Consider the following 27,738-nt stretch of genomic DNA (forward strand, 5'->3'; position numbering starts at 1 on the left):
GGCTACAAGGAACTCCTGGCAGAGCGCAGGGCAGAGCGGCAGGCAGCGCGTGACGCTGAGGCTGCGGAGCGGCACGCAGAGCGTGAGGCTGCGGAGCGAGAGCGGCAGGCAGCGCGTGAAGAGCGAGAGCGAGAGCGACAGGCAGACCGTGACTACCAGCTGCAGCTAGCTCAGCTCCGGCCCTCATCAGCCACACGTGACCTTCGAGACACCAAACTTCCAAAGGTCCGTGTTGAGGACTTCCCAGTGCTGGAGAAGGATGGAGACTTGGACTCTTTCTTGACTGCTTTTGAACGGACTTGCCTGCAGCACCATCTGGACAAGGACCAGTGGGCCAAATACCTGACCCCCCGTTTAAGGGGTAAGGCCCTGGATATCCTTGGGGACTTGCCTGCTGAGGCAGATCAGGGCTACGACACCATCAAGCGGGCCCTGATCCAACAGTACAACCTCACTCCGGAGTCCTACCGCAAGAAGTTCCGGACCCTGCAGAAGGGACCAAAGGACTCCTGGGCTGACCACCGGCGGGCACTTGCCCGAGCTGCCGACCACTGGACCCAAGGCCTGCAGCTTTCCACCGGACCAGAGATCCTGGACTTGGTCATCACGGAGCAACTCTTGTGGAACTGCCCTGAGGATCTCCGCCAGTTCATCCGAGACCAGAAGCCAAAGGGGTCCACGGCTACAGCTGCCCTGGCCGATGACTACACCAACAATCGGGCTCCTGAAGCCAGGAGAGCAGCCACCAGCAGCACCTGGAGAGGGGGTAAGATGAATTCTGCGACTGCCCCACCTGCCCCTAGACTGCAGGGGGTGTCCCCCTCAACTCCCCTCTCCAGGCCCGTGGCAGAGCCAAGACGGTGCCACCAGTGCAACCTACCTGGACACTTCAAGGCCATGTGCCCTCAGCGTCCCAAGGCCCCGGCTCCGTCCCCGTCCCAAGGGCCGCCCAAGGTGTATTGTGTGGGTGGGGGTGGTGGTAGGTCCCTGGACAGCTTCCAACCTGTCACCGTCGGCCGGTCTGTGACCATAGGACTGCGAGACAGCGCCTCGGAGGTGACTCTGGTGCGGCCTGAGATGGTGTCCCCCCAAGACTTGATCCCTGGAAAAACCCTCGCTGTCTCCGGGATTGGAGGCACTGACCCGGCGCTGCCTGTTGCTGACATTTATGTGGACTGGGGCGCAGGGCGAGGGGTGAGGGAGGTGGGGGTAACTGATCGGATCCCTGCAAACGTGCTACTTGGGACAGATTTGGGGCAGATAACCTCCCAGTTTGGGCCCCAACCAAGGGCTGAACCTCCAGCCAGTACTGACATGACTCCTGACAATGTTAATGTGTTATCTATGAATGATGTAAGGGAGGAGGGAGTGAACTCTGATATTTCTGCTTGCATAGACACCATAGACACACACGCAGCTGCAGCTGTGACAGGAGGGGAGGGGGTCAGAGAAAGGTGTGACAATGCCTCTACAAGTAAGCAGCCTGTGAGCTGGGATCTGTTGCCCTCTGCAGGGATAAGCAGAGAGCAGGGTGCTGCAGGGGGAGGACCAGTGTGTGGGGTGGGGGCTACCACAGCAAATGTGGGGTCCCCAGAGATTTCACAGCGGGGTTCTGTTGCTGCAGGAGGGGAACAGGCAGGTGAGATTGGGGCCGGTCCCGGAGCGGAAGTGCTCCCAGGTAAGATCTCGGTGCAGGGTTCCCCCACAACCGGGGTGTCAGGAAGCCAGGTAGGTCTGCCTGAACCGGCGACTTGGTCAGGAACGGAGGAGGAGCAGGCACGACCCACGGTCGCAGCGGCTGTGGCCGCTGTCACCCGCAGTGGGAGTGCTGGAAGCCAAGGGGCCTCCCAGAGGTCCGATAGCTCTTCCCCTTCTGACCCAGTGGCAGCCGAGTCAGGTGGAGGCCAGGACACAGGTCCCGGGGTACTGACCGAAGATGTGACAGTCTCGTCGATTCTGGCCACATCTAGTCAGGGGTTTCAGGCAGCGTTAGAAGCTGACGACAGCCTGAAAGCTCTTAAGGAGCAGGCGGCACAGCCTCCCTCGGACTCGGACCCGGAGCGAGTGGTCTGGGACCAAGGACGGCTGTACCGGGCCACGGTCCAGCAGGGTTCACCGGAGGCGTGGCCCAGGGACCGACAGTTGGTGGTACCCTATCCGTTCCGGACGGAGTTGTTGCGGATCGCACATGAGATTCCGATGGCCGGACACCTAGGGATCGCTAAGACCAAGGCCAGGTTAAACCAGCATTTCTACTGGCCAAAAATGGGGGCCGATGTGGCTGCCTACTGCCGTTCGTGTGAAACCTGTCAGAGAGTGGGGAAGGCGGGGCCACGCCCCAAAGCCCCACTAGTATCTCTGCCAATCATCGATGAGCCTTTCAGGAGGGTGGCTGTGGATCTGGTCGGCCCGCTGGCCATCCCCAGCAGCTCCGGGAAACGCTTCCTACTGACGGTAGTGGACTATGCCACCCGGTACCCAGAAGCAGTGGCCTTGTCGTCCATTCGGGCTGACAAGGTGGCCACCGCATTGCTGGAGATTTTCTCCCGAGTGGGTTTTCCCCAGGAAATGCTCACTGACCGGGGGACCCAATTCATGTCCCAGCTGATGGAGGCCCTCTGTAAGCAAGTCCAGGTGCGACATCTGGTGGCCAGCCCGTACCATCCACAGACTAATGGCCTGTGCGAGCGGTTCAATGGCACCTTAAAGCAGATGCTTAAGATGTTGGTCGACTCCCATGGGCGTGACTGGGAGCGGTATCTCCCACACCTGTTATTTGCTTACCGGGAGGTTCCACAGGCCTCAACAGGATTCTCACCGTTTGAGCTCCTGTACGGGCGACGTGTGCGGGGCCCCCTGGCTCTGGTGAAAGAGGCTTGGGAAGGGGATTTGGCCACCCCTGGAGTGTCGGTTATCGAGTATGTCATGCGCTTCCGGGACAAAATGCAGGCCTTGACGCAACTGGTACACGACAATATGGCTCAAGCCCAGGCCGATCAGAAGCGTTGGTACGACCAGAACGCTTGTGAGAGGACCTACCAAGTGGGTCAAAAGGTGTGGGTACTGGTCCCCGTACCACAGGACAAGCTTCAGGCAGCCTGGGAAGGCCCATACCTCGTGTACCAGCAGCTCAACCCTGTGACGTACCTGGTCACCCTGGACCCTGCCCGTGGAAGGCGGAAGCCCTTCCATGTGAACATGATGAAGGCACATCATGAGCGGGAGGCATGTGCGCTCCCCGTGTGCAACCTGCCCGAGGAGGGAGAAGCGGAAACCCTCTTGGATATGCTAGCCCAGGTTAGGGCAGGCGGATCCATTGAGGATGTGGAGGTTGGCCACCAGCTCTTGGAGGACCAACGGTCCCAGCTGTGGGCCACCCTACACCCCTTCCGGGGGTTGTTTACCAACCAGCCCGGAAGGACTGACTTGGCTGTCCATCACGTGGACACTGGGGATCATCCCCCGATCCGGCGTTCAGCATATCGGGTCTCCCTGGAGGTGCAGCAACACATGCGCCAGGAGATTGACGAGATGCTGAAGCTGGGGGTGATCCAGGCATCCAACAGCGCTTGGGCCTCGCCTGTAGTCCTCGTCCCTAAGAAGGACCGAACCACTCGGTTCTGCGTGGACTACAGGGGGCTCAATGCGGTCACGGTCGCCGATGCGTACCCAATGCCACGCATCGATGACCTGCTTGATCAGTTGGCCGGGGCTCAGTACTTGACCATCATGGATCTGAGCCGGGGATATTGGCAGATCCCCCTGACTCGCAAGGCCAGGGAACGCTCTGCCTTTATTACCCCATTTGGACTGTACGAGTCCACGGTGATGCCATTCGGGATGAGGAATGCCCCTGCCACTTTCCAGCGGATGGTCAACACCCTGCTCAAGGGACTTGAAGGGTACGCGGCCGCGTACCTGGATGACATTGCCGTCTTCAGTCCCACCTGGGAGGACCACCTAGAGCATCTAGCACAGGTGCTCAGGCGGATCCACCGGGCAGGTTTGACCATCAAGCCGGGAAAGTGTCAGCTGGCCATGAGCGAGGTCCAGTACCTCGGTCACCGGGTAGGTGGGAGAACACTGAAGCCCGAGCCTGAGAAAGTGGAAGCCATCGCATCCTGGCCCACCCCCAGGACCAAGAAGCAGGTGATGTCCTTCTTGGGGACCGCTGGGTACTATAGGAGGTTTGTTCCATGCTATAGTAGCCTGGCAAAGCCCATGACGGACCTCACCAAGAAGAAGCTGCCCTCTGCAGTCGATTGGACAATGGACTGCGAGACAGCCTTCCGGGCCCTAAAGGACGCCCTGTCCAGCCCGCCCGTGCTACAGGCAGCCGACTTCACGCGGCCGTTTGTAGTACAGACCGACGCCAGTGACTTCGGCCTCGGTGCGGTGCTCAGCCAGGTGGACTCTGCGAGCCAAGAGCACCCGGTCTTGTACCTGAGCAGGAAGCTGTTACCAAGGGAAGTTGCCTATTCCACGATGGAGAAGGAGTGCCTGGCCATAGTGTGGGCCCTGCAGCGTCTGCAACCCTATCTATACGGGCGCCACTTCATCGTGGAGACGGACCACAATCCCCTCAGCTGGTTGCACACCGTCTCTGGGACGAATGGGCGATTGTTGCGATGGAGCCTTGCGCTCCAGCAATACAACTTCACCATTCGCCACAAAAGGGGCCGTGACCACGGTAACGCAGACGGGCTGTCCCGACAAGGAGAGGTCGCGGACGGGCGCACGGGGGAACACCGGAGTGTGCTGCCCCCTAGCGCCCTCAAAAGGGGGGAGGTGTGAGGCAAATCCCGGGATATGAAGATGAATTATGACTCCAGTCATAATCCCTCATCACTCCCTGGCAGTGCCCCCCTCCCTTCTTGTTCTCAGTGTTCCACTTACACCTCCATGGCCATGTCCTGTGATATGGAAATTAGGTGGCTTAGGGACAATGGACACAGGATGACTCCCTGCCGTGACCCTGTAGTGGGGGCTGCTAGCTAGTTAGCAAGGCTATGGAAATAGCCAGACAGAACGACTCCAGTAAAAAATGGTTCATATCTCGCAAGCCATATTTCCGATAAATATGGCAACCATAAAAATGGTGTCTCCGCATGCGGACGATGCCGGCACACCCTTTTTATGGGAGCAGGACATTGGGAAATGCCCCAGGCGTGATATCAGCCAATGGGGAACTGGCAGACAGGTCATGAGTCCCCTCGTTCTGTAGCTAAATTCATAACTGTCACAATGAGAGCATTGGCGTCCGCCTACGACGCTCCCAGGCAAAGTTATGGCCCATATTCCATGTTGTGGATTGTCCATAACTCAAGCCAGGGGTGGAGCAGTGCTCCCTCTGAGGTCACTAAGGTAGGAGGGGACCTGGATTTGCCCAGGTTGATAACCCTACTTCGGCCATTTTCCAGCGTTCTTTTCGCTGGGGGCACGTGTAGGAAACATCTGTGGGAAGGATCCTAGAAACCTGGCCTACAGCGCCCCCCTGTGGCCAGACGCAACAAGGTAACTGCTGGAACTGTGTATGCCTGTTTGTAACCCATGCTTTGATTGTAACTGTACTCTGACATATGTATATTCTGTAGATTCCCTATTGTATATATTGTAGTTTCTAGTGTGCTTTAGGCTGATTAAATTATATAATTAATCTTGGGCTGTTCTGTTATCTCGATCTTGAATCCCACGTCTGTGTGTTCGGCTAATAGTTACCGTAAATCGGTTGGTGGCAGCGAATTGTGCCAAGGATTATTGTGGGGAGGCCAGTGAGATTCGGGGAGATTTTATATATTCCGCCCGCGGAGGTCGGGGGAATATATACCTTACTCTCACCGGGGACCCTTCAATAATCGGCATAAGTAGTATAGCGGCCTCCTTGCTTATGGTCGGGCAATTCCATAATTGGCCTGACTATAAGAGGGGCGCTAGAGAGCGCGTCACGTGCTCTGTCTGTCGGTCGGGAGGTATAAAGGAGGGGTGACCCCCACTTGTTACCCCCCGATTGTGACGTACTGGTAGCCAGCGCGGGGGATTTCTGAGTGACCCCCCCGGTGGTTTGTGACATACAGGTACTGGTGACAATAATGGACTGTACTGGTGATGTACAGGTACTGGTGATAATAATGGACTGTACTGGTGATGTATAGTACTGGTGAGAATAATGGATTGTATTGGTGATGTACAGGTACTGGTGATAATAATGGACTGTACTGGTGATGTACAGGCACCAGTGCCAATAATGGACTGTACTGGTGATGTACAGGTACTGGTGACAATAATGGACTGTACTGGTGATGTACAGGTACTGGTGATAATAATGGACTGTACTGGTAATGTAAAGGCACCAGTGCCAATAATGGACTGTACTGGTGATATACATGTACTGGTGACAATAATGGACTGTAGTGGTGATGTACAGGTACTGGTGACAATAATGGACTGTACTGGTGATGTATAGGTACTGGTGATAATAATGGACTGTACTGGTGATGTACAGGTACTGGTGACAATAATGGGCTACTGGTGATGTACTGGTACTGGGGATAATAATGGACTGTACTGGTGATGTACAGGTACTGGTGACAATAATGGACTGTACTGGTGATGTACAGGTACTGGTGACAATAATGGATTGTATTGGTGATGTACAGGTACTGGTGATAATAATGGACTGTACTGGTGATGTACAGGCACCAGTGCCAATAATGGACTGTATTGTCACCAGTACCTGTACATCACCAGTACAGTCCATTATTGTCACCAGTACCTGTACATCACCAGTAATGGACTGTACTGGTGATGTACAGGTACTGGTGACAATAATGGACTGTACTGGTGATGTACAGGTACTGGTGACAATAATGGACTGTACTGGTGATGTACAGGTACTGGTGACAATAATGGACTGTACTGGTGATGTACAGGTACTGGTGATAATAATGGACTGTATTGGTGATGTATAGTACTGGTGACAATAATGGATTGTATTGGTGATGTACAGGTACTGGTGATAATAATGGATTGTGCTGGTGATGTACAGGTATTGGTGAAAATAGTGTAACATTGTTGTATACAGAAAAAGAAAATCTCGATTCCTGCAGAAGTATTGAACTTTAGTAAAGTGCAGCAACAGCTTCTCACCTGCAGAGGGCACTATTACAGTAGCTAAGCATGGTCGCCATAAATGACGATTGTTCGATAGACCCTAGTGGGAGAGGCGATTGCAATAAATGTGTAAGTCTCCCAGAATCGTCCCTTCCATATAATCAGAGCAGAATTTCCATCCTTAGAGAAAAGCGAACCGATTCAGAGGACCCTGGTTCTGTGGCCACATTGATAGTCCGTGGCCTGCTGGAATCCCCGGTGTCTCTTCTGATTTGTAGGCCCGGCACTACACCATCATCATTGCAGAATGACGCATGCATGTTGATGTACCGGCCAGAAGAGGTGCCGGGGATGCCGGCAGGCAGGAGGCGGCTCACAAGGCTCCCATAGAGTACAGAGGAGGCCTCTGCTCCAGGGTCTGAAATCGACTTGGTCTTCTCCATGCAGTAAATTTATGCTATTTTAGGTCTCAATAGTATATAACCCTGATATTTTATTAATTGATTCAATCAAATAGCAAGATAATTCACGTATTTTCCAATGAGCAGATTTTCTGCAAACTAAGCGTCAGAAGTTTGTCTACAAAAATGAGCCTGATATGTCATATAAAAATAGGAATTGGAGTGTAGCATTACCTCGTAGTCATCGATCGTAATGGCCGGAGAGCCCTTGATATCAGTCTCGGATGAAATAACATCTGGGTACTCATAAATGGTGTCATAGCTGTCTACGGTCTCCTCCGTGAAGCCGTCATCCGTGTTTCCTTGGCGCCTGGAGCCTGCACCACTTTCTGAGCTTCCCTGAAATGTATGGACACAATATACCACAGTCAGAAGAGAGACCGTATATAGGAGCTGTGTAATACGGCTTTATGGGAAAAGGGTCTGAAGATATGTGCAATTACACCTATAAGCCGTAACGCTGTGTAATCTGATCCTCTGAGGGTAAGACTACATGGGGTACGTATGCCGAGACCCTGCGCCGCAAAGACGCTGTATACACAAAACAAGGACAGATATATTATTGGCATAATACAAGCACTCTCTACCATGAGAATATAGGCTTGGGGGGCCGCACCCCTCTAATGATCAGGTAGGATACCCCCGATCACACACAACTTACACTCGCGTTGCTGAAGACGGTCACAATGCTGGTAACGACTTCCACTTTCCTATCAATGAAGGTTTCATCTACGGTTTCTTTTTCCGTCGTTTCTTCTCCTTCAGAGTAGATGGTTTCCTCATCGGGTTGAGGGGTGTAGTAGTATTCGTTATTGCCATAGTTGTACTCGTCTACAGTGGGGTCCACCACTTTGCGGTCCACGTTGGTTTCTACAATTGCAGCTTGGGTGATTACAATAGCAGGGGCTTCGGTGGGTTCGGGAGTTGCTTCCTGAAAAGTCAAAAACAACAAAATTTAAGATCCACAAAATTCAGCAAGAATCCAGTCACTGATTCAACAGCTGGAGATCGGACACCACGTAAGTGGGCGAGGATGCCAGCATGGCTGCGGGTTCTGACCCAGTGACCGGCTGTCACCATGACCCAGGTTATCCCATCCGGACAATTCTCCTTCCATCTATCAATCCCACTATGATATACTGTATTTTTCGTTTTATAAGACGCACCGGATTATAAGACGCACCCCAAATTTAGAGACAAAAAAGGTAAAAAAATAAATAAATTAAAAAAATGGTGTCTGTCTTTTACTCCGGTGCTGTCTTACAGGAAGCGGCGGCAGAGGTGGTGGAGTGGGGTCACAGGAGGCAGAGGCTGTGCTGGCCGCGGGTCAGTGCTGGCAGCAGTGGGTCAGTGCTGGCGGCAGTGGGTCAGTTGTGGCGGCAGTGGGTCAGTGCTGGCGGCAGTGGGTCAGTGCTGGCGGCAGTGGGTCAGTGCTGGCGGCAGTGGGTTAGTTGTGACGGCAGTGGGTCAGTGCTGGCGGCAGTGGGTCAGTGCTGGCGGCAGTGGGTTAGTTGTGACGGCAGTGGGTCAGTGCTGGCGGCAGTGGGTCAGTGCTGGCGGCAGTGGGTCAGTGCTGGCGGCAGTGGGTCAGTGCTGGCGGCAGTGGGTCAGTTGTGGCGGCAGTGGGTCAGTGCTGGCAGCAGTGGGTTAGTTGTGGCGGCAGTGGGTCAGTGCTGGCGGCAGTGGGTCAGTTGTGGCGGCAGTGGGTCAGTGCTGGCGGCAGTGGGTCAGTGCTGGCGGCAGTGGGTCAGTTGTGGTGGCAGTGGGTCAGTGCTGGCGATAGAACTGTACAGGCAGCAGAAGCAGCGGTGGTTGTGTGGTGGAGAAGGCCGGTGTGGCGAGTGTCCCAGATGCTCTGTTAGCGGTCCAGGCTTCAAAGAAATGGTGCCCAGAGCGGCGTGTGCGCAGTTGGAGCTCTCATCCAAGATCTCCATCTACGTATGCGCTGACTGCAGGCACCATCATTTGTAGCCTGGACCGTGTACAGACCATCTGGGACACTCGCCGCACAGCCACCGCAGTCCGTACAGCCACCGGAGTCCACACAGCCACTGGAGTCCACACGGCCACCGGAGTCCACACAGCTAGCCGGCCGCCTGCACAGAGTGGCAGCCAGCAGGCCGCCCACCCGCACAGAGAGGCAGCCAGCCGCTGGCACAGAGAGGCAGCCAGCCGCACGCACAAGCACATGGCTGCCCACACAGAAAGGGAACCTGGCCGCCCACACAGAAAGGCACCTGGCCGCCCACACAGAAAGGCACCTGGCCGCCCGCACAGAAAGGCACCTGGCCGCCCGCACAGAAAGGCACCTGACCGCCCACACAGAAAGGCACCTGGCCGCCCACACAGAAAGGCACCTGGCCGCCCGCACAGAAAGGCACCTGGCCGGCCGCACAGAGAGCCGTACAGACAGGCACCCCGCCAATTCTTCACCTCCCGGTAAGCTATATTTAGATTTTAAGAAACACCCCTCATTTTTCTCCCAAATTTTTGGAAGGAAAGGTGCGTCTTATAATCCGAAAAATCCGGTAAGCCCAGGAATGACCTCATTTCTACCATGTCCAGGGCTCGTGCTCATTTTTAGATTGAAACACAATAAAATTAGAAATTGAGAATTAAAAAGGAAGTGTCTCCGTGCAAAGCATAAGACACGGCCGGTGCCATGAGGCTGGGGTGAAGCAGTAAAGTGACGGAGGGCTCTGGCAGAAATGAGCTCCAGGAATATGGGAAGTTTTACCTCTTCAAAGTCTGGTTTCTGCCGTACGACTTCCTCGCCGGTTGCTTGTGCGATGGTGACGGTAGCGGGGGTCTCTTCATCATAGTATGGGTATTCATAATAGTACCCCTCTCCTTCTGCAGCTTCTGGATTCTAGAAAAAGAATGAAAATTAACAGAACAGTAAAGCCGAGGGACCAAGCACTGGTTCTGACACGACGTCTCTTCTCTCCAGCCCCCCCGCGGATATTGGGGTCTTGTACATAAGAGCGACCTCTCCATCACATTACTGAGCGCTTACATATTCATCTTGGTTGGGGTCCTGAGATTGGGGGGTGTCGGGAGAGGCGGTGTCACAGTCAGGGCTGTAGTGTTCACAATAATCGAATGCTGCGCGATGATCCGAAACGATTAGCAGCTGCTGAATATCCCCCTGAAAAAGAAGAAAACCCCAAAAATGAGACACAGGATTCACAACATCAATGACACAACCTCAGCATAGTATGTAGATCAATAGGTCAATCACTGCAACATTATATACTCGGTCACAGACACGGATGGCAACGAACAGACGGTATAATATATGGAGACAATCGTATTATTACTGATATCCAGACCCATCCCACACCTCATACTACAGATATCAACGGTGTCTGGACAGAAGAGTGCACACACTTATATATGCACCCAAAGACAAGCAAGAAGACAGGAGGAGGAGGAAGAAGAGGAACGAAGAGATGACGAGAAAAAAGAAGAGGAGGAAGCAGAAGAGGAACGAAAAGATGACGAGAAAAAAGAAGAGGAGGAAGAAGAACAAAAGAAGGAAGAAATAATGAGGAAGAAGAGGAGGAAGAAGAGGAACGACAAGATGACGAGAAAAAAGAAGAGGAGGAAGAAGAACAAAAGAAGGAAGAAATAATGAGGAAGAAGAGGAGGAAGAAGAGGAACGACAAGATGACGAGAAAAAAGAAGAGGAGGAAGAAGAACAAAAGAAGGAAGAAATAATGAGGAAGAAGAGGAGGAAGAAGAGGAACGACAAGATGACGAGAAAAAAGAAGAGGAGGAAGAAGAGGAACGAAAAGATAACGAGAAAAAAGAAGAGGAGGAAGAAGAAGAGGAACGAAAAGATGACGAGAAAAAAGAAGAGGAGGAAGAAGAAGAGGAACGAAAAGATGACGAGAAAAAAGAAGAGGAGGAAGAAGAAGAGGAACGAAAAGATGACGAGAAAAAAGAAGAGGAGGAAGAAGAACAAAAGAAGCAAGAAATAATGAGGAAGAAGAAGAAGGAAAAAAAGAGCAAGAGTGGGCAGAAGAGGAGGAAAAAGGAGGAAGATGTGGAGGAAGAAGAGAAGTAAGAAGAGGAGGAAGATGTGGAGGAAGAAGAGAAGGAAGAAGTAGAGGAAGAAGTGGAGGAAGAAGAGAAGGAAGAAGAGGAGGAAGATGTGGAGGAAGAAGAGAAGGAAGAGGAGGAAGAAGTGGAGGAAGAAGAGAAGGAAGAAGTAGAGGAAGAAGAGAAGGAAGAAGAGGAGGAAGATGTGGAGGAAGAAGAGAAGGAAGAAGAGGAGGAGGAAGATGTGGAGGAAGAAGAGAAGGAAGAAGTGGAGGAAGAAGAGAAGGAAGATGTGGAGGAAGAAGAGGAAGAACAAGTGGAGGACGAAGAGAAGGAAGAAGAGGAGGAAGAAGAGAAGGAAGAAGTAGAGGAAGAAGTGGAGGAAGAAGAGGAGGAAGATGTGGAGGAAGAAGAGAAGGAAGTGGAGGAAGAAGAGAAGGAAGAAGTGGAGGAAGAAGAGGAGGAAGAAGAAGAGGAACGAAAAGATGACGAGAAAAAAGAAGAGGAGGAAGAAGAACAAAAGAAGCAAGAAATAATGAGGAAAAAGAAGAAGGAAAAAAAGAGCAAGAGTGGGCAGAAGAGGAGGAAAAAGGAGGAAGAAGTGGAGGAAGAAGAGAAGGAAGGAAGAAGAGGAGGAAGATGTGGAGGAAGAAGAGAAGGAAGAAGTGGAGGAAGAAGAGAAGGAAGAAGTAGAGGAAGAAGTGGAGGAAGAAGAGAAGGAAGAAGAGGAGGAAGATGTGGAGGAAGAAGAGAAGGAAGAGGAGGAAGAAGTGGAGGAAGAAGAGAAGGAAGAAGTGGAGGAAGAAGAGAAGGAAGAAGAGGAGGAAGAAGACGAAAAGGAAGAAGTAGAGGAAGAAGAGAAGGAAGAAGAGGAGGAAGATGTGGAGGAAGAAGAGAAGGAAGAAGAGGAGGAGGAAGAAGAGAAGGAAGAAGTGGAGGAAGAAGAAAAGGAAGATGTGGAGGAAGAAGAGGAAGAACAAGTGGAGGACGAAGAGAAGGAAGAAGTAGAGGAAGAAGTGGAGGAAGAAGAGAAGGAAGAAGAGGAGGAAGATGTGGAGGAAGAAGAAGAGGAGGAAGAAGTGGAGGAAGAAGAGAAGGAAGAAGTGGAGGAAGAAGAGGAGGAAGACGAAAAGGAAGAAGTGGAGGAAGAAGACGAAAAGGAAGAAGTGGAGGAAGAAGAGAAGGAAGAAGTAGAGGAAGAAGAGAAGGAAGAAGAGGAGGAAGATGTGGAGGAAGAAGAAAAGGAAGAGGAGGAAGAAGTGGAGGAAGAAGAGAAGGGAGAAGTTGAGGAAGAAGAGAAGGAAGAGGAGGAGGAGGAAGAAGAGAAGGAAGAAGAGGAGGAAGAAGAGAAGGAAGATGTGGAGGAAGAAGAGGAGGAAGAAGAGGAGGAAGAAGAGAAGGAAGAAGAGGAGGAAGATGTGGAGGAAGATGTGGAGGAAGAACAAGAGGAGGAAGATGTGGAGGAAGAAGTGGAGGCTGAAGAGGAGAAAGAAGAGGAGGAAGAAGAGGAGGAAGAAGAGAAGGAAGATGTGGAGGAAGAAGAGAAGAAAGATGTGGAGGAAGAAGAGAAGGAAGATGTGGAGGAAGAAGAGGAGGAAGAAGTGGAGGAAGAAGAGGAGGAGGAAGAAGAGGAGGAAGAAGAGAATGAAGATGTGGAGGAAGAAGAGAAGGAACATGAAGAGGAGGAAGAAGAAGAGGAAGATGTGGAGGAAAAAGAGGAGTAAGAAAAGAAGGAAGATGAGGAGGAAGAAGTGGAGGAAGAAGAGAAGAAAGAAGAAGAGGAAGATGTGGAGGAAGAAGAGGAGGAAGAAGTGGAGTAAGAAAAGAAGGAAGATGAGGAGGAAGAAGTGGAGGAAGAAGAGAAGAAAGAAGAGAAGGAAGAAGTGGAGGAAGAAGAGAAGAAAGATGTGGAGGAGGAAGAAGAGGAGGAAGAAGTGGAGGAAGAAGAGAAGGAAGATGAAGAGGAAGAAGTGGAGGAAGAAGAGAAGGAAGAAGAAGAGGAAGATGTGGAGGAAGATGTGGAGGAAGATGTGGAGGAAGAAGAGGAGGAAGAAGAGGAGGAAGAAGAGGAGGAAGAAGTGGAGGAAGAAGTGGAGGAAGAAGTGGAGGAAGAAGTGAAGGAAGAAGAGAAGGAAGGAGAGAAGGAAGAAGAGGAGGAAAAAGAGGAGGAAGAAGAGAAGGAAGATGTGGAGGAAGAAGTGGAGGAAGAAGAGAAGGAAGATGTGGAGGAAGAAGAGAAGGAAGATGTGGAGGAAGAAGAGGAGGAAGATGTGGAAGAAGTGGAGGATGAAGAGAAGGAAGATGTGGAGGAAGAAGAGAAGGAAGAAGTGGAGGAAGAAGAGAAGGAACATGTGGAGGAAGAAGAGAATGAAGAAGTGGAGGAATAAGAGAAGGAAGAAGAGAAGGAAGAAGAGGAGGAAGATGTGGAAGAAGAAGAGGAGGAAGAAGAAGAGGAAGATGTGGAGGAAGAAGTGGAGGAAGAAGAGGAGGAAGAAGTGGAGGAAGAAGAGAAGGAAGAGGAGGAAGAAGAGGAGGAATAAGTGAAGGAAGAAGAGGAGTAAGAAAAGAAGGAAGATGAGGAGGAAGAAAATAAGGAAGATGAGGAGGAAGAAGAGAAGGAAGAAGAGGAGGAAGATGTGTAGAAAGAAGAGAAGGAAGATGAGGAGGAAGAAGTGGAGGAAGAAAAGAAGGAAGATGTGGAGGAAGAAGAGAAGGAAGAAGAGGAGGAAGAAGAGGAGGAAGAAGAGAAGGAAGAAGAGGAGGAAGAAGTGGAGACAGCCGAAAAAGAGTAACAGGAGGAGAAAAAGAGGAGGAAGATGGTGTTTACAGCAGTATATATAAATAGTAAATATCACTCATCTGCGTCACCATTGAACATTTCTAAGCACAGGCCTCGTCTGCTTCTCCTTATGAGACTTTCTCTAAGTTTCCTTGTTAATGTATATATTTGTGAAAATATTTACAAAGCAGAACCCTAAGGAATATTCTCTGCCCTTGCCCTTAAAAACGAAGCCCTAAAAGTAGAATCAAATTGGTCCCCTCACCTGGAGATGGTGATGACCAGGAAGGAGAGGAAGAAGAGAAAAAGACATAAAAGGAAGAGCAGCAAGATGGCTCAATGGTCAGCACTGTACTGTACATAGGTCAGCACCATGGCTCAGTGGTTAGTACTGTACTATATATAGGGAAGCACCGTGGCTTAGTAGTTAGTACTGTACTATATATAGGGAAGCACCGTGGTCAGTGGTCAGCACTGTACCATATATAGGGCAGGACGGGAGCTCAGTTGTCAACACTGTACTGTATATAGGGCAGCACGGTGGCTCAGTGGTCAGCACTGTACTGTATATAGGGCAGCACGGGGGCTCAGTGGTCAGCACTGTACTGTATATAGGGCAGCACGGGGGCTCAGTGGTCAGCACTGTACTGTATATAGGGCAGCACAGGGGCTCAGTGGTCAGCACTGTACTGTATATAGGGCAGCACGGTGGCTCAGTGGTCAGCAATGTACTGTATATAGGGCAGCACGGGGGCTCAGTGGTCAGCACTGTACTGTATATAGGGCAGCACGGGGGCTCAGTGGTCAGCACTGTACTGTATATAGGGCAGCACGGTGGCTCAGTTGTCAGCACTGTACTGTATATAGGGCAGCACGGGGGCTCAGTGGTCAGCACTGTACTGTATATAGGGCAGGACGGGGGCTCAGTGGTCAGCATTATACTGTATATAGGGCAGCACGGGGGCTCAGTGGTCAGCACTGTACTGTATATAGGGCAGGACAGGGGCTCAGTGGTCAGCATTATACTGTATATAGGGCAGCATGGTGGCTCAGTGGTCAGCACTGTACTGTATATAGGGCAGCACAGTGGCTAAGTTGTCAGCAGTGTACTGTATATAGGGCAGCACGGGGGCTCAGTGGTCAGCACTGTACTGTATATAGGGCAGCACGGGGGCTCAGTGGTCAGCACTGTACTGTATATAGGGCAGCACGGGGGCTCAGTGGTCAGCACTGTACTGTATATAGGGCAGCACGGGGGCTCAGTGGTCAGCACTGTACTGTATATAGGGCAGCACGGTGGCTCAGTTGTCAGCACTGTACTGTATATAGGGCAGCACGGGGGCTCAGTGGTCAGCACTGTACTGTATATAGGGCAGGACGGGGGCTCAGTGGTCAGCATTATAGTGTATATAGGGCAGCATGGTGGCTCAGTTGTCAGCACTGTACTGTATATAAGGCAGCACGGGGGCTCAGTTATCAGTGTACTGTATATAGGGCAGCACGGGGGCTCAGTGGTCAGCACTGTACTGCATATAGGGCAGCAAGGGGGCTCAGTTGTCAGCACTGTACTGTATATAGGGCAGCACGGTGGCTCAGTTGTCAGCACTGTACTGTATATAGGGCAGCAGGGGGGCTCAGTTGTCAGCACTGTACTGTATATAGGGCAGCACGGGGGCTCAGTGGTCAGCACTGTACTGTATATAGGGCAGCACCGTAGCTCAGTGGTTAGCACTGTATTATATACAGTATAGGGCAGCACCGTGGCTCAGTGGTTAGCACTGTATTATATATAGAGCAGCACAGAAGCTCAGTCGTTAGCACTGTACTATATATAGGGCAGCACCCTGGCTCAGTGGTTAGCACTGTACTATATATAGGGCAGCATGGTGGCTCAGTGGTTAGCACTGTTGCTTTGCAGCACTAGGGTCCTAGGTTTAAATCACATGAAGGAGAAGATCTGTACAGAGCTTCTATGTTCTCCCTGTATTTGGGTGGGTTTCCTCCAGGGTCTCTGGTTTCCTCCCACACGCCAAAGACATACAGATAGGAAATGTAGATTGTGAGCCCCAATGGGGACAGTGGTGATGATGAATGCAAAGTGCTGTGGAATTAATAGCGCTAGATAAGTGAGTACAATAAATAAATAAAAAATAAACAAAAGAAAAGAAAGGAAGGGAGAAGTAGAAAAAGGGAGGAGAGGAAAAAAACAAGCAGGCATAATGGGAGAAGTAGAAACGGAGGAGAGGGAGAGGAAGAAAAAAAAACCCAGTAAAAACGGGAGAAGTAGAAACGGAGGAGAGGGAGAGGAATAAAAATAATCAGAAAAAACGGGAGAAGTAGAAACGGAGGAGAGGAAGAGGAATAAAAATAATCAGAAAAAATGAGAGAAGTAGAAAAAGGGAGAAGAGGAAAAAAACAAGCAGCAAAAATGGGAGAAGTAGAAACGGAGGAGAGGGAGAGGAATAAAAATAATCAGAAAAAATGGGAGAAGTAGAAAAAGGGAGAAGAGGAAAAAAAAAAGCAGCAAAAATGGAAGAAGTAGAAAACGAAGGAGAGGAATAAGACGAGTGAGCACAGTGCAAAGCAAAATAAAACAGAGAGGGTGGAAATAGAAGAGAAGAGAAAGGTGAAGTAGGTGAAGAAAAGCGAGGAAAGAAAGAAAAGTTGAAGAAAATAATTATTAAAAAAGATGAAAATGAAAGAAAGAAATTGAAAAAGAAATAAGACAAAAGACAGAGAAGCCTAAAGAGATGATAAAGAACGCAACTAAAAATAAAGACAATAGAGAAAGAACATGGAAAAAGAAACGAGGAAGAGAGGAAAGTGAGATCTAGGAGGAAGAAGGAGAGGATGCCCCATGTGCAGTATCCCCTCTTCTCGGCTTTCCTCAGATGCTCTGTACAGTATATACATATGGCAGATGTGACCCCATACTGAAGAGGCCTCTGCTTTCCTCAGATGCTCTGTACACTATATACATATGGCAGACGTGACCGCATACTGAAGAGGCCTCTGCTTTCCTCAGATGCTCTGTATAGTATACATATGGCAGACGTGACTCCATACTGAAGAGGCCTCGGCTTTCCTCAGATGCTCTGTATAGTATACATATGGCAGATGTGACCCCATACTGAAGAGGCCTCTGCTTTCCTCAGATGCTCTGTATAGTATACATATGGCAGACGTGACCGCATACTGAAGAGGCCTCTGCTTTCCTCAGATGCTCTGTATAGTATACATATGGCAGACGTGACTCCATACTGAAGAGGCCTCGGCTTTCCTCAGATGCTCTGTATAGTATACATATGGCAGATGTGACCCCATACTGAAGAGGCCTCGGCTTTCCTCAGATGCTCTGTATAGTATACATATGGCAGATGTGACCCCATACTGAAGAGGCCTCGGCTTTCCTCAGATGCTCTGTATAGTATACATATGGCAGATGTGACCCCATACTGAAGAGGCCTCTGCTTTCCTCAGATGCTCTGTACAGTATATACATATGGCAGACGTGACCCCATACTGAAGAGGCCTCTGCTTTCCTCAGATGCTCTGTACAGTATATACATATGGCAGACGTGACCCCATACTGAAGAGGCCTCTGCTTTCCTCAGATGCTCTGTACAGTATATACATATGGCAGATGTGGCCCCATACTGAAGAGGCCTCTGCTTTCCTCAGATGCTCTGTACAGTATATACATATGGCAGACGTGACCGCATACTGAAGAGGCCTCTGCTTTCCTCAGATGCTCTGTATAGTATACATATGGCAGACGTGACTCCATACTGAAGAGGCCTCGGCTTTCCTCAGATGCTCTGTATAGTATACATATGGCAGATGTGACCCCATACTGAAGAGGCCTCGGCTTTCCTCAGATGCTCTGTATAGTATACATATGGCAGATGTGACCCCATACTGAAGAGGCCTCGGCTTTCCTCAGATGCTCTGTATAGTATACATATGGCAGATGTGACCCCATACTGAAGAGGCCTCTGCTTTCCTCAGATGCTCTGTACAGTATATACATATGGCAGACGTGACCCCATACTGAAGAGGCCTCTGCTTTCCTCAGATGCTCTGTACAGTATATACATATGGCAGACGTGACCCCATACTGAAGAGGCCTCTGCTTTCCTCAGATGCTCTGTACAGTATATACATATGGCAGATGTGGCCCCATACTGAAGAGGCCTCTGCTTTCCTCAGATGCTCTGTACAGTATATACATATGGCAGACGTGACCCCATACTGAAGAGGCCTCGGCTTTCCTCAGATGCTCTGTATAGTATACATATGGCAGACGTGACCCCATACTGAAGAGGCCTCTGCTTTCCTCAGATGCTCTGTATAGTATATACATATGGCAGACGTGACCCCATACTGAAGAGGCCTCTGCTTTCCTCAGATGCTCTGTATAGTATACATATGGCAGACGTGACCCCATACTGAAGAGGCCTCTGCTTTCCTCAGATGCTCTGTATAGTATACATATGGCAGACGTGACCCCATACTGAAGAGGCCTCTGCTTTCCTCAGATGCTCTGTATAGTATATACATATGGCAGACGTGACCCCATACTGAAGAGGCCTCTGCTTTCCTCAGATGCTCTGTATAGTATATACATATGGCAGACGTGACCCCATACTGAAGAGGCCTCTGCTTTCCTCAGATGCTCTGTATAGTATATACATATGGCAGACGTGACCCCATACTGAAGAGGCCTCTGCTTTCCTCAGATGCTCTGTATAGTATATACATATGGCAGACGTGACCCCATACTGAAGAGGCCTCTGCTTGTCCATATCATGATGATAAATCTTCACTCCACAAAACAAAAAGCAAAAAGTTATAAGCCAGAACTGGAGGAAAATTCAGGGGACCGGCCGGGGAGGGGGCCACGCCCTGAGGGTCTCTCCCAATTGTTGATTAAACAAACTAAGGCCAGAATGAGAGGACAATTAGGCCGGATGCCCGGGAATGAATCAGGGTCTGATGTGACAGCAGCGCATGGAGGGAAAGCAATGATTCTCTAGAGGACCTCGGCCTTCCAGAATAATGTCAGAGCTGTCACAACTGTCCCAGCAATGCCGGGGACAGCCGGACCATACCAGAGACACAGGAGGGAGAACGTCACTGAGCCCAACAGTAACCGGAAACACTCCGACCCCTGTATAAAAAGAATGTACCACGGCCAAATAAAATGCTACTGTCCCGAGAGGAAACGGTGTCTACTTCTAAAGGACGTAAACTGTAATCACTATCAAGAGCAAAGATTCTGACATTCATTTATCATTTCCCAAATCTTCACTTGCAGTCAGTGATTGTAAGGATCCTCTATACAGTCTGATCCATGTTATAAGCTCACATCCAGCCATTGCTGACTGTTTCCATTTATGACAGTGATCCAGAACATATAAATATATGGATTCACCTTTCCATTATCCTGTGTGATACTGTCTGCTGAGCTGTGTATCTAATCCTCTCCTGTGTGATACTGTCTGCTGAGCTGTACCTAATCCTCTCCTGTGTGATACTGTCTGCTGAGCTGTGTATCTAATCCTCTCCTGTGTGATACTGTCTGCTGAGCTGTGTATCTAATCCTCTCCTGTGTGATACTGTCTGCTGATCTGTGTATCTAATCCTCTCCTGTGTGATACTGTCTGCTGAGCTGTACCTAATCCTCTCCTGTGTGATACTGTCTGCTGAGCTGTGTATCTAATCCTTTCCTGTGTGATACTGTCTGCTGAGCTGTGTATCTAATCCTCTCCTGTGTGATACTGTCTGCTGAGCTGTACCTAATCCTCTCCTGTGTGATACTGTCTGCTGAGCTGTGTATCTAATCCTCTCCTGTGTGATACTGTCTGCTGAGCTGTGTATCTAATCCTCTCCTGTGTGATACTGTCTGCTGAGCTGTACCTAATCCTCTCCTGTGTGATACTGTCTGCTGAGCTGTACCTAATCCTCTCCTGTGTGATACTGTCTGCTGAGCTGTACCTAATCCTCTCCTGTGTGATACTGTCTGCTGAGCTGTGTATCTAAGCCTCTCCTGTGTGATACTGTCTGCTGAGCTGTGTATCTAATCCTTTCCTGTGTGATACTGTCTGCTGAGCTGTGTATCTAATCCTCTCGTGTGTGATACTGTCTGCTGAGCTGTACCTAATCCTCTCCTGTGTGATACCGTCTGCTGAGCCATGTATCTAATCCCATCCTGTGATACTGTCTGCTGAGCTGTATCTAATCTTATCCAGTGTGATACTGTCTGCTGAGCCATGTATCTAATCCTATCATGTGTGATACTGTCTGCTGAGCTGTGTATCTAATCCTATCCTGTGTGATACTGTCTGCTGAGCCATGTATCTAATCCCAGCCTGTGTGATACTGTCTGCCGAGCTGTGTATCTAATCCCATCCTGTGTGATACTGTGCTGAGGTGTGTATCTAATCCTATCCTGTATGATACTGTCTGCTGAGCTGTGTATCTAATCCCAGCCTGTGTGATACTGTCTGCTGAGCTGTATATCTAATCCTCTCCTGTGTGATACTGTCTGCTGAGCTGTGTATCTAATCCTATCCTGTGTGATACTGTCTGCTGAGCTGTGTATCTAATCCTATCCTGTGTGATACTGTCTGCTGAGCCATGTATCTAATCCCAGCCTGTGTGATACTGTCTGCCGAGCTGTGTATCTAATCCCATCCTGTGTGATACTGTGCTGAGGTGTGTATCTAATCCTATCCTGTATGATACTGTCTGCTGAGCTGTGTATCTAATCCCAGCCTGTGTGATACTGTCTGCTGAGCTGCTCATTGACCTATCATGAGGACAGCCCTGTGGAAAGTATTTGTGAAAGATTAGAATCTGCTGATTTTGGGGGGAACCTGCAGAAGACAGACTGTTATGGGAAAGTGTCGGCTTTCCATGTATGAGCGGAGGCCGTGCCCGGAATCCGTCTCTGATCACCTAAACACGCATGTATAAGTAATGGTATTCATTCCGATTGTCAGAAGACATGGCGCTCGGAAGGGGAATGACCTGGGGTCCGGGAACACGCCAGTAACCAAGGTTAAATGGAAAACAGATGCAGGCGCCATTCACCAGGAGACCACAGAATGTTTCTGAAGGAGATGAATGATAGTTTAGATTTCACTGCTGCTAACACAATATTACCATTTTCCAATCCTCCGCGTTCTGCTGATGTAAGGGGAACGCAGACTTATTGTGTTCTCGCTTAATATTATGTTTTGAGCGCTGGGAACAGACAGGAGTCTGCAGAAACGATCACATTTCCCCCAAGTTCAGTCCGTGGAGGTCGCTGACGTGTGCACTTTATGGAAGGGGATATATATATATATATATATATATATATATATATATATATATACACACACATGTCAGAGGCAGAGGTGGGGGGACACGAAAAAACAAACCAAAGGATGTGTCTGCATATTAAAGAAAATGTAAATCCTGCAATATTCCTCAGGAGGACGAATAGGAAGGGAGTGAATCAGCAAGAAGCCTCCGGTGGGGGCGGAAGAAACGAAAAGAGGAAAACAGAAGGGGAGAAAAGGGGGGGGATGAACGATGGATTGTGACGGCGGCCGACTGACGTCACGTACGGCCGATGTGCACAGCGTAAGAGCGGAGCCGCTGACACCAATGATGTCACGTACGGCCGATGTGCGCAGCGTAAGAGCGGAGCCGCTGACACAAATGACGGCGGCCGACTCCACTGACGTCACGTACGGCCGATGTGCGCAGCGTAAGAGCGGAGCCGCTGACACCAATGACGGCGGCCGACTCCACTGACGTCATGTACGACCGATGTGCGCAGCGTAAGAGCGGAGCCGCTGACACCAATGACGGCGGCTGACTCCACTGACGTCACGTACAGCCGATGTGCGAAGCGTAAGAGCGGAGCCGCTGACACAAATGACGGCGGCCGACTCCACTGACGTCACGTACGGCCGATGTGCGCAGCGTAAGAGCGGAGCCGCTGACACCAATGATGGCGGCTGACTCCACTGACGTCACGTACGGCCGATGTGCGCAGCATAAGAGCGGAGCCGCTGACACAAATGACGGCGACCGACTCCACTGACGTCACGTACGGCCGATGTGCGCAGCGTAAGAGCGGAGCCGCTGACACCAATGACGGCGGCTGACTCCACTGACGTCACGTACGGCAGATGTGCGCAGCGTAAGAGCGGAGCCGCTGACACCAATGACGGCGGCTGACTCCACTGACGTCACGTACGGCCGATGTGCGCAGCGTAAGAGCGGAACCGCTGACACCAATGACGGCGGCTGACTCCACTGACGTCACGTACGGACGATGTGCGCAGCGTAAGAGCGGAGCCGCTGACACCAATGTGAACGCAGCTTTAATCTCATTGACTTGTGTTCATAGAGACAAAAAGTGGTGTTTAATTAAAGGGTTATTTCCAAAATCTAAAATTATCCCCCAACCATAGGATAAGGGATAACTCACTGATGGAGTCCAGCCGAGGGGCAGGGAAAAAATGAGACGGAGCAGATTTTTTTTATTATGCCTGATTGCAAAAAACTGATGTGTGAAAGAGGTTAGAAAGGGATCTGTGGCTTATTGTGAGCTCTGCACCCCGACATGGAGAGATGAAGGCTATGTTCACACTTCCGTTGTTTTGAATCAGTCACAATCCGTCTCCTTGAGGAATTACGGTATCATGCAAAATATTTTGCAGGAATCCGTTTTTTCCCCATAGACTTCTATTAGCGATGGATTGTGACTTGCCCTGCGTTGCATCCACCGCGTGACGATCAGTTGTTTACTGACTGATCGTCAGGCGGCAGCAACGCTGAATTTAACGTTTTTTGTGTGCAGCGGATCTTTTTTTTACTGTGAGCATGCGCACAGTAAAAAAACATGATCCACTGTAAATCCAGTTCCAGCGGCCTGAACGATTAGCTGATCGCCCGGGCGCTGGCTTTTGTGAGCAATCAGCTGATCACCCGGCGGCGGCTTTTGTGAGCAATCAGCTGATCACCAGGCGGCCGGCTTTTCTGAGCGCTGATTGCTCAGAAAAGTCAGCCGCTGGGTGATCAGCTGATTGCTCACAAAAGCCAGCGCCCGGGCGATCAGCTGATTGCTCAGAAAATCAGGCGCCGGGCGATCAGCTGATTGCTCACAAAAGCTGTCGCCGGGCGATCAGCTGATTGCTCACAAAAGACGGCGCCGGGCGATCAGCTGATTGCTCACAAAAGACGGCGCCGGGCGATCAGCTGATTGCTCACAAAAGACGGCGCCGGGCGATCAGCTGATTGCTCACAAAAGACGGCGCCGGGCGATCAGCTGATTGCTCACAAAAGACGGCGCCGGGCGATCAGCTGATTGCTCACAAAAGATGGCGCCGGGCGATCAGCTGATTGCTCACAAAAGACGGCGCCGGGCGATCAGCTGATTGCTCACAAAAGCTGGCGCCGGGCGATCAGCTGATTGCTCACAAAAGATGGTGCCGGGCGATCAGCTGATTGCTCACAAAAGCCGGCGCCGGGCGATCAGCTGATCGCTCGGCCGCCGGCTGTGAACGATCAGTTGATCGCCCGGCCGCAGGCTTTTGTTAGGAATCATTTGATCGCCCTGGCGTCGGCTTTTGTGAGCAATGAGCTGATCGCCCGGCTTTTCTGCGATCAGCTGATTGCTCACAAAAGCCGCCGGTAAAACATTAAAAAAAAACGGATCTTTGTTTTGCAGCATCAGTCACATCAGTTGTGCCACTATCTGCAACGCATCCATTGCATCTCAACGGATTGTGACTGATGCAAAACAACGGATATGTGAACATAGCCTTACACTGCCGAGTACAAAGTGACAATGCCCGTCTGCCCACAATGACGTCTGCCCATCACAAGGCAGCCTCCAATGACCAATGCAGGACAGCGAGACTGACAGCCCGTGCGACTCCGCTGACAGCTGCGGCTGATAAATACGCAGTGCGGTCCACACACCTCCATCACCGGAGCCGGCCATGACCGGGTGTAACTGATACAGAGCCCTGTTCACACCACGTTACTTGCTTCTGAGAAAAGCTCCTCTTTTTTACGGAATATCAGAGGTTCTTTCTATAGATTTACTTCTTGGGGCAGGATTCTTTATAGCACCAGATGGAGGGCGGGAGGGTGCACTGTTGAGCCCTATGGACAGGTTTTATGTTGGAGGTTTTCAGTGGTAATCGGTAAATGTATACTGAAACCATCGTGTGAACAGACCCCAACTGATAAAATATCAGCAACGTGACAGATCCACTGTACAAAACGATACAATGTAAAAGATCCAACAGTCATGAGATACAAAACAGCAAATGTATGCAGAAGATCAGAAAAGACAAACTAGTGAACATCTGAGGAGTGATAAGAAGAATGTAAGAAACTATAGCGGGATTTATGTGGCGGGATGCAGCCTGCTGTACGGAGAAGGTGTGCTGCACCCTGCGTCCTGCTCACAGTAATGCGGAGCTCATCCCCTCCCCGCAGGGCTCCGTGCACAAGAAGTCTTCTTACAGCAAGAAATAAACACAACATGTCTAGTGGAAACCGCTTCGGAATCGAAGGAAAGGAGTCTTTAGTGTCTTCAGTGATTTTTGAGCAATGTTGGAGACTTTTTCCTGAGCGTTTTTTGGGGGGTTTTTTGCATCCTTTTGATAGGACGGTCCCTACTTTGGAACAGATTCCACCAGGTCACAAGCTGCAGGATCACCAATATGGGACGCAAACTTGATAAAAAGTACCGTAACGAGTGATTTGTGTCCTTATAAACCCAAGTCATTTCAGCTATTTATATAAAAAAAGACTAATCTGAGTTGAAATCCACTGGAGTCGTCCCAATGACTTCCACTATACGGGGTACTGGAGTCGTCCCAATGACTTCCATTATACGGGGTACTGGAGTCGTCCCAATGACTTCCCCTATACGGGGTACTGGAGTCGTCCCAATGACTTCCGCTATACGGGGTACTAGAGTCGTCCCAATGACTTCCACTATACGGGGTACTGGAGTCATCCCAATGACTTCCCCTATACGGGGTACTGGAGTCATCCCAATGACTTCCCCTATATGGGGTACTGGAGTCATCCCAATGACTTCCACTATACGGGGTACTGGAGTCATCCCAATGACTTCCACTATACGGGGTACTGGAGTCATCCCAATGACTTCCACTATACGGGGTACTGGAGTCATCCCAATGACTTCCACTATATGGGGTACTGGAGTCATCCCAATGACTTCCACTATACGGGGTACTGGAGTCATCCCAATGACTTCCACTATACGGGGTACTGGAGTCATCCCAATGACTTCCACTATACGGGGTACTGGAGTCATCCCAATGACTTCCACTATATGGGGTACTGGAGTCGTCCCAATGACTTCCACTATACGGGGTACTGGAGTCGTCCCAATGACTTCCATTATACGGGGTACTGGAGTCGTCCCAATGACTTCCACTATACGGGGTACTGGAGTCGTCCCAATGACTTCCACTATAAGGGGTACTGGAGTCATCCCAATGACTTCCCCTATACGGGGTACTGGAGTCATCCCAATGACTTCCACTATACGGGATACTGGAGTCATCCCAATGACTTCCCCTATACGGGGTACTGGAGTCATCCCAATGACTTCCACTATACGGGGTACTGGAGTCATCCCAATGACTTCCACTATACGGGGTACTGGAGTCATCCCAATGACTTCCACTATACGGGTACTGGAGTCGCCCCAATGACTTCCACTATACGGGGTACTGGAGTCGCCCCAATGACTTCCCCTATACGGGGTACTGGAGTCGCCCCAATGACTTCCACTATACGGGTACTGGAGTTGTCCCAATGACTTCCACTATACGGGGTACTGGAGTCGCCCCAATGACTTCCACTATACGGGGTACTGGAGTCGCCCCAATGACTTCCACTATACGGGGTACTGGAGTCGCCCCAATGACTTCCACTATACGGGGTACTGGAGTCGCCCCAATGACTTCCACTATACGGGTACTGGAGTTGTCCCAATGACTTCCACTAAACGGGGTACTGGAGTCGTCCCAATGACTTCCACTATACGGGTACTGGAGTCGCCCCAATGACTTCCACTATACGGGTACTGGAGTTGTCCCAATGACTTCCACTATACGGGGTACTGGAGTCATCCAAATGACTTCCATTATACGGGGTACTGGAGTCGTCCCAATGACTTCCACTATACGGGGTACTGGAGTCATCCCAATGACTTCCCCTATACGGGGTACTGGAGTCATCCCAATGACTTCCACTATACGGGGTACTGGAGTCATCCCAATGACTTCCACTATACGGGGTACTGGAGTCATCCCAATGACTTCCACTATATGGGGTACTGGAGTCGTCCCAATGACTTCCACTATACGGGGTACTGGAGTCGTCCCAATGACTTCCATTATACGGGGTACTGGAGTCGTACCCAATGACTTCCACTATACGGGGTACTGGAGTCGTCCCAATGACTTCCACTATACGGGGTACTGGAGTCATCCCAAAGACTTCCCCTACACGGGGTACTGGAGTCATCCCAATGACTTCCACTATACGGGGTACTGGAGTCATCCCAATGACTTCCACTATACGGGGTACTGGAGTCATCCCAATGACTTCCCCTATACGGGGTACTGGAGTCATCCCAATGACTTCCACTATACGGGGTACTGGAGTCATCCCAATGACTTCCCCTATACGGGGTACTGGAGTCATCCCAATGACTTCCACTATACGGGGTACTGGAGTCATCCCAATGACTTCCCCTATACGGGGTACTGGAGTCATCCCAATGACTTCCACTATACGGGGTACTGGAGTCATCCCAATGACTTCCACTATACGGGGTACTGGAGTCATCCCAATGACTTCCACTATACGGGTACTGGAGTCGTCCCAATGACTTCCACTATACGGGTACTGGAGTCGCCCCAATGACTTCCACTATACGGGTACTGGAGTTGTCCCAATGACTTCCACTATACGGGGTACTGGAGTCATCCAAATGACTTCCATTATACGGGGTACTGGAGTCGTCCCAATGACTTCCACTATACGGGGTACTGGAGTCATCCCAATGACTTCCCCTATATGGGGTACTGGAGTCGCCCCAATCGCCCCAATGACTTCCGCTATACGGGGTACTGAAGTCGCCCCAATGACTTCCGCTATATGGGGGACTGGAGTCGCCCCAATGACTTCCGCTATACGGGGTACTGGAGTCGCCCCAATGACTTCCACTTTACGGGTACTGGAGTCGTCCCAATGACGTCCACTATACGGGGTACTGGAGTCGTCCCA

At 50.5% G+C, this 27,738-nt stretch overlaps 1 protein-coding gene across 3 annotated transcripts in view; it reads right to left on the reverse strand.

Moving 5' to 3' along the window:
• The window catches only part of COL5A1 (collagen type V alpha 1 chain), a 399,673-nt gene that overhangs the window by 98,719 nt on the left and 273,216 nt on the right, over positions 1-27,738 (reverse strand). For all 3 annotated transcript variants that reach the window (XM_075324351.1, XM_075324352.1, XM_075324349.1), the window contains exons 5-8: positions 10,588-10,719; positions 10,309-10,440; positions 8,233-8,502; positions 7,746-7,910 (exon numbers count right to left, since the gene is read on the reverse strand). In XM_075324351.1, the coding sequence (XP_075180466.1) occupies positions 7,746-7,910; positions 8,233-8,502; positions 10,309-10,440; positions 10,588-10,719 (699 nt within the window). The remainder of the gene's footprint in view (positions 1-7,745; positions 7,911-8,232; positions 8,503-10,308; positions 10,441-10,587; positions 10,720-27,738) is intronic.

The sequence above is a fragment of the Anomaloglossus baeobatrachus genome, chromosome 9 (assembly GCF_048569485.1).
Source record: "Anomaloglossus baeobatrachus isolate aAnoBae1 chromosome 9, aAnoBae1.hap1, whole genome shotgun sequence".
NCBI classification, from domain to species: Eukaryota; Metazoa; Chordata; class Amphibia; order Anura; family Aromobatidae; genus Anomaloglossus; species Anomaloglossus baeobatrachus.